This window comes from Pelodiscus sinensis, chromosome 3, assembly GCF_049634645.1.
Source record: "Pelodiscus sinensis isolate JC-2024 chromosome 3, ASM4963464v1, whole genome shotgun sequence".
Lineage (NCBI taxonomy): Eukaryota > Metazoa > Chordata > Testudines > Trionychidae > Pelodiscus > Pelodiscus sinensis.
Window position 1 is genome coordinate 58,398,508 of NC_134713.1, and position 11,116 is coordinate 58,409,623.

The 11,116-nt window shown below is 40.0% G+C and overlaps 1 protein-coding gene across 5 annotated transcripts in view; it reads left to right on the forward strand.

Annotated features, from left to right (window-relative positions):
* Positions 1-9,483, forward strand: part of BCKDHB (branched chain keto acid dehydrogenase E1 subunit beta) — a 239,865-nt gene extending 230,382 nt beyond the window's left edge. For 3 of the 5 annotated variants that reach the window (XM_075923805.1, XM_075923804.1, XM_075923807.1), the window contains 2 exons: positions 2,770-2,948; positions 9,138-9,483. In XM_075923805.1, coding sequence (XP_075779920.1) covers positions 2,770-2,910 — 141 coding nt within the window. In that variant the 3' untranslated portion in view covers positions 2,911-2,948; positions 9,138-9,483. Of the gene's footprint in view, positions 1-2,769; positions 2,949-3,820; positions 3,892-4,949; positions 8,440-9,137 lie in introns of those variants that run through there. The other 2 variants (XR_012902582.1, XR_012902583.1) reach the window with 2 other exon arrangements.
* The last annotated feature ends 1,633 nt before the right edge of the window (positions 9,484-11,116 follow it).

Below are 11,116 nucleotides of genomic sequence, written 5' to 3' on the forward strand. Positions count from 1 at the left end.
TGCTGCTGCCAATTGAATTACCAATAAAGACAGACCTTAGACAGAGGGTAAGATGATACTAAATACAATCAGGAATACTGCAAGGCAGAATCAGAGAGGCAAAGGTCTCCTCTACTCTGTGCTTCCAACACATTTAGTAAAATATTGTCCCCTAGCTGTAGTACTGCTGCTGCCTCAGAGGCAATGAGGTATCGAGCCCCCAGGACTTCTTGCTCTGCTCATACAGAATGGCATTAGAGGAGGAGCTTGGACTGCTATGGCTGCCAAAAGAAAGGGGTGGTACTGCTTCTCTGGTTCTGCCCACACATTGTCTGCTGGGGAGATGAGAACTAAGGAGCTGGCTTTGGGGTGATGGAGGGAGGATATTGATGAGCTGACATTGGCAATGCACTGGGGGAGGCAGGATGCCCAAGACTTGAAGGCTCTGGGATGCTGGTTCCAGGGAGCAGGTAGTGGTGATCTGGGGAATAGCATTGCCACTGCAAGGCCCTTTTTTGCTGTGCAGCCTGCACAAGACCGACTTGGGAGCCTGAACTCCACCCATGTCTCCTAGTAATGCCTACGATCGCATGGGCTGGTCCATCCCAGGTGTCTACCTGGAGTGAAGGGCCCAGCTTGCCCAGGAGGCATTAGTGCAGAGTGACAGGACTGTGCAGAAAAGCACCAAACCTGCTCAGTAATTTTACTTCCTGGATTCGGATCAGATCTGGTAAGGCCCTCTGCCCCATAAACCAGTGTTTCTTAAACTGTGTTCCGGGGAACACCGGTGTGCCATGAGGCAGTCAGAGGTGTGCTGCGGAGAACAACAGAGTTCAAAATGGCTGCCCTTAAAGGGGCAGGTGTATTTAAAAAAAAATCCTTTGTGTTCTCATAAAAAACAATTATTGTTTGGTGTTTCTCAGTCTTAAAAAGTTCAAGAAACACTGCCATAAACCCTCCCTGTCTGCAGTGTCTACCCCAGTCTCCTCCTCCTGCCAGGGACTTCTACCCCAAAACTTCGCAACCCTACACCACACCCCAGATCCCAACTCCTAAACTCCACCTCTAACTTCTCCTGATGGCTTTTGGGGGAATGGCCTAAATGAAATGAGATGGTGGCTTTAGTCCAGTTCCTAGTGGGCAAGTGTTTGCAACATTGCACTAGCCTCCATTAATATTGAAACTGGGCCAGAACTTAACTGACCTCGGTACAGATGCTTAAGGTATGGAGAAAGCTCTAGTTAAATTCAGCCCTAAACTTCTGGTGTAAGACTGGCAACAGTTTCAGGCTTGCACTGCCATAAGAGCTTGGAGTCTCTCAACTGCTTTGAAAGAAGATGCTACCATACAGTTGCATGTGAGTAATAGCGGGAGAAACAGGACATTCCTGCAATTTGCTAGTGCCACAAGTATCTCCTGTCCGTGCCATCATTCATAATGATGGATGGCCTTATACAAACCTAGGCAGATACCTTGCTCTTGGGTTGCAGGGTATCCTTGTGTTAAAAACAATCCAGCAATCTGAGAAAATATCTAACATCCCTTCCATTGACAGGAGTTGATTATGTGGGTCTTGTGGAAGAGGGCTATGAGAGAAGATAATTCTACCCCCTTTCTAAGTCTAAGACATGAGAAGCCCAGCCAGGAGATCTTAATAAATGTTAGGAGGAAGGATGAAGATCACTTATCTCTTACCCTGATCCTGCTATCCATTGAATCCAGGGTTACATGAACAGGCCTGTAGTTCTACTCTGCTCCTTCCTTGGCCTCGCCAGGAGGGTGAGAGGACATTCTGGGGATAAGAGAAAGTTTGTGAGAAGACAATTAATACCCCTGTCAGTACTACCTAAAAATTACTTTTGGATACATCTATCCCAGACTATCACAATCCTTGCAGTTACCCAGCTGCTTGGGAAAGCTGGAAGACTTCAGCATCATTCTTGAGTTGGCTGCTAAAGTTGCTAAAATTTTACACAAACTCCACATCCACCTTCAGATTAGTGGGGTGTGTTTGTGATATTCTATATGCCTATCTACACAGCAACTCATCAACCCTCCCACCTTTCAAGGTCCTGGACGTAGAGGCTGGTCTGCAGCACAAGCCCAAAAATCTACAGAGCAATAAAACAGCTCTGCAGCCTGACACTCATATGCCTGAGTCTGCTGGCACGGATCAGTCATGGGTGCCTACTTGCTGTGTAGACATACTCTCAGAACAAAAAGATAATTTGTATTTACTGACTCTGGGTTTCACTCTGAGAATGTGCTGAGCACATGCAAATCCATGGATTTCAATGGCAGCTGCAGCTCTCGACACTTATTAGGAAACGTTTCTAATACATAGAAGTTATAATCACAATGTGTATGACATTCACATATGTAATGAATAATACTAGCTTTTAGATTATTTCATTTTACTTATATGTTTAAAGGTGGCAAGGAAAGTATAAGCTCATTTCTTTGTTCCTGAAATATGTTGCTTCCAGGCAGTGTTTTCTTTGGATGTATAATAGATGCACTAAATGAATCTGTATGCAGATTAACATAAAGCACATCTATACAATGAATGTAACATTAGTACCAATTGCTGTTTTAATATTAACCTCTAAGAACAAGGGGAAACTTAAATTTTTGTTGTCTGGGATGTATCTATGCTATGGCATGAATAGAATGTTTGGGTTTTCAGGGTTGTCAGTCTAGCATAGCTGACCAGAATGTAATTTGTGAAATATGTCTTCTGAAAGTAAAGACCTTACTAACTTTCTTCCTTGTTTCCGCTTCTGTTAACAGGAAGAGTGCTTCCTAAACCTAGAGGCTCCTATTTCAAGAGTATGTGGCTACGACACTCCTTTCCCTCATATCTTTGAACCTTTCTACATCCCAGACAAATGGAAATGCTATGATGCTGTTCGAAAAATGATTAATTATTGATAAAATTATTGCTGAAGCCTACATGCATTCTAACCAGAGTAAGTGGAAGGTTTGAAAGTAAAGTACTATTCATTTTTAAATCAGGAACTATCTATTGCTGCTGAAGTCATGTTTCAGAAAGGTACTTCATCCCCTGCCTAACTTTAAGCACAATAAGGCTATGTCTAGACTATGCTGAAATGTTGAAAGGGGATATGCAAATCTTCTTCCGATCTCACTTTTGGAGCTTTTGAAAGTGAAAGTAGTCAGGATGTGGTTTTTACGGCAACACCCCGCCCCCCCCATACTTTTCGAAAAGCCATGTAAACCTCATTTTTTGAGGACAAGCGGCTTTTCGAAAAGGGGGAGAGGTTGCCGGAAAAAAACGCGTCCTGACTACTTCCACTTTCGTAAGTGAGAGCGGAAGAAGATATGCAAATTCCTGCTGAATTTGCATATCCCCTTTGGATACTTCAGTGTAGTCTAGACAAGCCCTTAGTAGCACTACTGAGGTCAATGCTCATAGTGAGGCACATGCTTGAGTATCTTGTTGAATCAGAATACTAAATACTTTTGCCCCCTGAGAAGTGTGATTGTTTAAAAACAATAGTTGATTGAAAGAAAAGATCTGTATTGCTTCAAGTATTTCATATATGAAAGCCCATTCTGTTTGAACTTTAACATCTCTGATGGACTCATGATGGGTTCATACCTGTGTAGTTCTGGTCATCTTCAACTCATGTTGACTTTACTGGGAGCTGAGAGTTCACAGCTCTTTGCAGGATTGACCCCAAAAGTGTACAGTACACTGAAGACATCAGTTTTCTCCTGTATCTTATATTTTGGTTCAAAGATACTTTCAAGCCTGTTATTTAAAGTTTAATCTACAAATAAAAACTAAATATTGCATTTTCTGTATAATTTTTTCCAGCTACTCTGCCCACTCGCTCAGTGAGACTTCAGCTGTTTATAAAATCCAACAAGCAAGCAATTTGTCAAGTGGTATGAATTAGTTTCTAAGTCACGAGAAAGTTTAAAACACATTCCTTGTCTCAAATTTGTTTTCAATGTAATATCAAAAGTCTGTTCTCTTCCTTCATAAACATACATCGTATTAGACTGTTCATCGGCCAACTAAGTCTAAGAAAGGAAGCTGAAAATGAGTATAATAGATCTTCTGTAACTACTATCTGATATTATGATATATATATGTTTTAAGCAGATAGGTAACTTACTATGGGCTTCAATGGCACTGTAAAATAGTAGCATTATAGCTGCTGTATGTAAATATACTTTCATGAGCCTCATTTTTCTAACAGAAAAAGGAAATTAGAAAATAGCATAATCCAAGGGCACTTTATATATTGTAGTGCTAGAATCATAGGGTTGGAAGAGACCTCAGGAGGTCAATGAGTCCAACCCCCTGTCCAAAGCAGAACTACATCATCCCAGCCAAGGCTTTGTCAAGCCAGCATTTAAAAACTTCTAGGAATGGAGATTCTACCACCTCCCTAGGTAACAAGTCTCATTTGAATGTGTGAGGAGCATTAAGCGGCCGGTGTCTACAGTTTGCAGACACACACATTTTTTTTCTACCATTGTAACACATTTGTTTAAACAACTTAATCGTAGCTGGTCAGGCAGTGACATTTTTGGGTGTAAAAAGTACAAAAATAATAAAACGCTGAGTTGACATACCCCCCCCAGACTTCTGTCGAGTACCCCTAAGGGTACTCGTACCACTGGTTGAGAAACACTGCTGTATACTTTTAAAGTAAGGACCTCCTCTGTTAGTTGAGATATCATGATGGTAGTTGTGGGTAAATGCATTTCTTTTTAATACGAATGGTTGTTGATATGATACTTTCCCTTGTGTATTCCCTATACTGAATTAAATGTGTCCAATCAGATGGTCCCACCATTGTATATTAAATTCAGACAGTCTCTAGAGAACTCTTCCTCTGTGACTGTGAATGCATCTTTTATTTTTGCATGCTTATAACTTCAAGGAGGTTATAAATGGAGCATAGATAGTTGTCGCTGGTCTGTTTTTTTCTTAGGGGGAAATAACATCTCCCATGACAGAGGAGAAGCAAATCCAGAAAATTGTTCTCCTTCATATGTAAAAGAGCAGTCTGCAGCTTCTGCAGCATTGTGAAACAAGGTTTACTGGAGCGGTCAACAAAGGCTTCAGCTGATTGTCGGCACAGCGCAGCTGCCATTTTTATTTTAATGAAGCGGGGATTGTTTAAATCACCGCTTCTTTGACTATGCTGAATAAACGTATTTTACATGGCTCCGTCGACAGAGCCATGTAGTCTAGACGTAGCCTTAGGGGTACTGAAGTATTTAATTTTTACAATAAATATTTACTTTGGTTTCTTAAAAATAAATAAATGGATGTGGCAGTTTCTTGTGCAGGTTGCCCTGAATTGTTGGTGCTGTGCCTTTATTTCCCCTTGTAACATGGTTTTCCTTGTGCAGTTAAAATTTTTAGAAATTAATCTACTTGCCAGAGGCAGTAATTACAAAAGATCTGTGTTCAGCCATCTGCTCCACAGAATTCAGATTTAAGGGTAATGTGTTTTTATCTATTTTGCTATGAAAATGAAAGGATAATTGTAGCATTCGCTGGCTTTTATATTCAACATAATACTAATCAGTGAGGTGGTTTGTTGACCCAGAATTTTGAAGTCATATATTCCAAAGCCATTTATATGCAGGGAGCATAGTGATCTCCTGTAATAACTACCTTCTAAGAGATCATAGATGGTCTTCTAGTTGATAGAGCACCAATCAGATCAGAGTCATAGAAAGCTAGAAAGGCAGCATATCAGACCACAAGTTCCCTTTTCAGCCTATTTCTGGAAAGACGGAAGGAATTTACATGTGCATGTTTCTGCTCCCTCTGATTATAGTGCCAGAGAGGAGTGTACAGCTGGCCTGTTAGCTGCAGAACTGGTATAAGTTTTAGGATCCCAGGCAGACACTTGCTTTGGTCATGCTTATGAACAACAATCTGATGTGCAGAAAGTAATTTTCCTGGTTCTCAGCTGAGATCAAGTCTTTTATTGGAGACTTAGATTTGTTACTTGTAAGCATACTGCATGAACTCTGCCAGTTAGTCATGTCTTAGCTCTGTGCTAAATTTCGTTGTCTCTCTCTAGCTTGTTGTTTTTTGTATTAGTACACATCTATTACATAGTATTATGAGAAGGAATAATATGGAAATCACAGGAGTAAGCATTTTTTTACTAAAAAGGTAATTCTGAATATTTTGCAGAAAAACAAGGGTAAGTGTCCAACAGCTGGCTGAGCACAGGTTTAATCTGCTTCCAGTATAGCTGCACATGGGCACTTGGTTTCACTTACAGGATTGTGGCTTGGCCTGGGCAAAATCCCTGAACTGGAGACTGAAATAATTCATTTCTAAAAGTAACCTCTGCCTTGTGCCACTTTCTTTCTTCCCACTCCCCAACTGAGTTTTGTATGTGTTAACAATATATCACATGCACACAGTCATTTCTCTTAATGTTGACATTTGTCATGGCTTTCCTGTTCATAGATTGAGTTGATAATATAACATTGTATGACTCATCAATGAAAGATAGGAAGCACAAAGTTTCCACATAACTAAGTCAGGCTTTTTAACAGCTTCTTGGCTGCTAGTGAGCTCACATTATACATGGCACTATTAAAATCATAGCTCTAAAAGTTAGCTTCCAGGTATGCAGCTGTGCTTCAAATAATACCCTGTAGTAGGAAAGCAATCAAAGTGGAAAGAGGGAATGTGATGAACATGAATATATATTCCCTGTATACCTGGTGCAGTTAATGGCTGTACATAAAAAAGCCAAGACATATTAGAAAGTGCCCTCCTGTGATGCACAAAATATCAGGGACAGTTATAATATACAGATGGCATCTGTGATATGGCATCAGACCATTCCAAGTGGCCATGCACAACTTTGTATTCTACAGGCCTGTTTCTTTCTGTTTGTGGTCAGGATCTGCTTTTTAACACTCTTTCCCTAACAAATGTAGATTTGTCTATATGAGAGAAATCTATACTATAGAGAAGTCTATGCTTCTGTTGCACATTGAAGGTGCATCTACACAGCAGGGCTTAACTCGAAATAAGTTACGCAAACTGAGCTACATATCAATTGCGTAACTTATTTCAAAATAGCTTATTTTGAAATTGGAAGCGTCTGCACAACATTTATTTGAAATAGAGCACTCTTCCTCCGACTTCTCTTACTCCTCGTAAAATGAGGGTTACAGGAGTCGGAATAAGAAGTCTTCCACCTTGACAATATTTCAGCTTTATTCGGAAATAACTGCCTGTTGTATAGACATAGCCTGATATGCCTGTGAATACATTGTGATAGTGTAGCTGATGCCTATGGTTATGCCTATTTAAGAAGTTACCTAACACTTCACATATTCCAGTTCCTATTTTAAGTTATAATTTTGCTAAACTTAAACAAATTTCAAATTTCTCTGCTTTCTCTACCTCAGGCTGCTTTTTAAAATTTCAGTAAAAAACAGCCATTTCGGAGAAACAGATTGGGAAAGATTGGCAGTTTTACCAGTCTTAATTTTTTCCTCTGCCATTTCTCTGAAGGATTCTAATTCTTAATTGGTTTGGCAACGAGACTTGAAATGTTGATGTCTTGTGGTCAATAAGACTTCTTTTGCTGTCCCTATGAAAATCTCTCCAGATTTTAATGAATTATAAACCTCTGAAAATTGCCATTTCCACATGCTGCTAAAATCTCTAGATATTCCATCTGCACCAGTCCTGCTGTGGCCCCACAACTTTCTGCATGCTAACTATAGTCTGTATACTCTAGCTCCTCAAAACTCCTACTTGCTCCCTGGTGCCACTCTACTTCCTACTTGTAAGGCACAGCTAGAGCTCCAAGATGTATCATATATACTAAGCAGTAGGGCTTCCTGCCTTGTTGGGCTCAGAGACATGAAGAGAACTCTATAGACTTGTGTTCTGTGCACTTCAAAGTACTTATTATTGGTCATCGCTTCACATTCCTATTTTAGGAGGACGGAAAGTATCATTCTGCCCCCCTCTCCATTTGAGAGGTTACACAAGGTCACTGCTGGCACATTAGAGACTAAAACTCAGGTGTCTGATATGGCAGGAACAAATCTCACCAGTTTAACCACACTGCCTTTCAAAGTGAAAGTACCAGATTCATGTGCTTGGCAATGTTGTCTGAACCACTAGAACACATTCCCCCAGAGCCTGGAATAGAACCTGGAACTTCTGATTCCCAAAATCTTTCTGCTGCCTAGCAAAATGTTTTCAATACGCTACTGGCAAAGTATGTTTGGCATCCCCCACTAGTGTCTGCTCCACACAGAGGATAATAGCCCACTACTCCTACCAGTCACTTCTTTAGCTCAGTTGATAGAGATCAGTGCTATTGTTCTAAATGTGTTGAGTTCAGACCTTGCAGATGACTCATATGGAGGGTCAGTATAGCTCCAGATGGACCATCAATTTACTAAAGAAATCCCTAGGGAATTTACAGACAAAACAGTACAATAAAAGTCTTTCATTACATGATTATGACTGTTTCTTCTACAAAACACCTTCTTCCTCAGAATAGCACGACTAAGGCAGAGAGTGAAATGAAGAGGCCGGACATTCTCTTTTGCTTAAGACACTGGAGTGGGACTAGGAGAACTTAACCTGCTATAGACTACCCAGCCAAGACTGTATAAAAATATACATCCACAAAAAGTCCAAATTACTGTTTCGTGGGCAACTTTAATTGTTTCATATCCTAACTTTTACCCTTTGTAACATTAATATTCCTTTAATGTAGTTTTGGATATATAATAACTTTATTTTTATTTTTAGCTGACAGTTTAGATACTTATAACATTGTATGTGTTTTGTGCATTGTTAGGAAATAACAAAGGTGGCCTTGAAGTTAAATGTTCCAGAACAACATTTTCTGCTGAACTATCTGACTGGAATAAATTGCAGCAAAAGATATTGAGTTAGTTGTGTTTAGGAAGTCTGCTGCCACCAATAAGATATAAGCAAATTTAATCAAAATTTATACATGGTAAGAGTAAAGGGGAATAATCTTTGATATCCTCCAGGTAAAATTATACATGAAAGAATTAGATCGTGGTTTTGGGAGGTATGTATTTAATTTAAGATATTACTTTCACCCTAAATATATATAATTTACTTTATCTTCTACTTTTTGCAGAGATGGGAGGAATAACAAGAATATACAGAAGCCTTCTTTAGAACTCTTGGCATTTATTCAGTTCTGTGTGTTCTGGAAGTCGTATAGCAGATTATCTTTTCTGAAGTAAACCCAGCCTAAATGTCATCTTGGCTAATCTTCAAAAGCTCAGATTTCTTCCTAATTATGAAATCAATGATGGACAGGTGATAGCTGTAATAAATAGTTTCAGATGTATTAAAAAAATAAATTCCAGATGTAGTATGAACTTTATTCACTTTGCAGTGCTTCGCTAGGACACATCTTTAAATGACTTCACTGTATAAATATTATGTGGGATTTTATTCAATAAAACATATTGTACTCATGTGGTCTCTCTTTGCTTTTTTTCTGTTTTGGGAAAAGTCCAAAGAAATCCTTATTTGGTAACTATACATTTTAAACAAAAATAATGATGAAGCAGCAAAACTGATCTGTGTGTCAAAATGAACAGTGGTTGCACACTTTCTGACATCGGAGCCACATGGCTAGGGTAGGACTTGGGAAACATGGGATCAGTTCCCAGTCCACCACAGACCTCCTGTGCTACCTTGTGTTCTCTGTGCCTCAGTTCCCTATCTGTAAACATGTTGATAATAGCACTGCCCTACTTCATAGGTATGGTGGGGATAAATGCATTAGAGAGAGCGAAGCATATTGAGATCTATTGATGAAAAGTGCCATATAAGAACTTGATATTATTTTTATTGTATAACCACTGTCATTTGTCTTTTTCATCAGTATAATGGTCTCCTATAGAAGATCCTAAAATACTGTTTCTTCTGCTCTGTCTTCCAAATTGATTAAGAATTTTGCAGTGGGAGGGGAGGTACTGATACAGCCCTGTGTGGTTGTAGAGATGATGGGTTCATTCTCTCATTGTTCATTCTCTCTCTTTCTCTCTCTTTCTCAGTCTTCCAGTGTCTTTGTGTTTCAGCTGTTTTCACCTGTAGCTATAGGATATACGCCGATGGTGAATAAACAATGCTAAGTGATCAAAAGAAGGGCAATCATCAGGTCTTTTCCAAAAGGACATGAGTGCTAGGAGGAACTGTGCAGGTGCCACTGTCTGTTAGGGTGTGTCTAAACTACATGGCTCCATCGATGGAGCCATGTAGATTAGGCTGATCGGCAAAGGAAAATGAAGCTGCGATTTAAATAATTGCGGCTTCATTTAAATTTAAATGGCTGCCACGCTGAGCCGACAAACAGCTGATCAGCTGTTTGTTGGCTCAGCTCGCTAGTCTGGACGCTCCTGCGCCGACCCGAAAGCCCTTTATCGACCTCCCCGTTATGCCTCGTAGGATGAGGTTTACCGGGGAGGTCGATAAAGGGCTTTCATGTTGGCAGGGGAGCGTCCAGACTAGCGGGCTGAGCTGACAAATAGCTGATCAGCTGTTTGTCGGGTGAGCGCGGCAGCCATTTAAATTTAAATGAAACCGCGATTATTTAAATCGCAGTTTCATTTCCCTTTGCCAAACAAACAAATCTACATGGCTCCATCGACAGAGCCATGTAGTTTAGACGTACCCTTAGAGAGGAAAATAGACCTTAAGTATTACAAAAAGGAATTACAATATAATGAAACCTATTAATGCTCATTTTGAGAGATTTTGCAACATTCATGTTTACCCACTTTTTTTGCTGGTTATGCCTTATAAAGCTGAATCAGAGCTTAGACAAGCTGAGGGAAGAATGGGGATCCATTGCCATGGGGAGTCTCTCAGTGGACGGCTATATAAGGGGTTGTAAAGCCTATTATGGCTTGAAACCAGAATGGATACCTCCTGTACCTGCTTTGCTCATCTGTCCATCACTTGCCTTAAGTGCCACAGAAGTAGTTCAGAGGCTTTGTTTTTGCCTTCTGTGTAAGGTGTGAATATCATCTTGAGACCTCATGCCAAAAATCTGAGAGAGTCTTTTAAATTGATACCTAGTGTCCAGTTAATTGAACTTCTTAC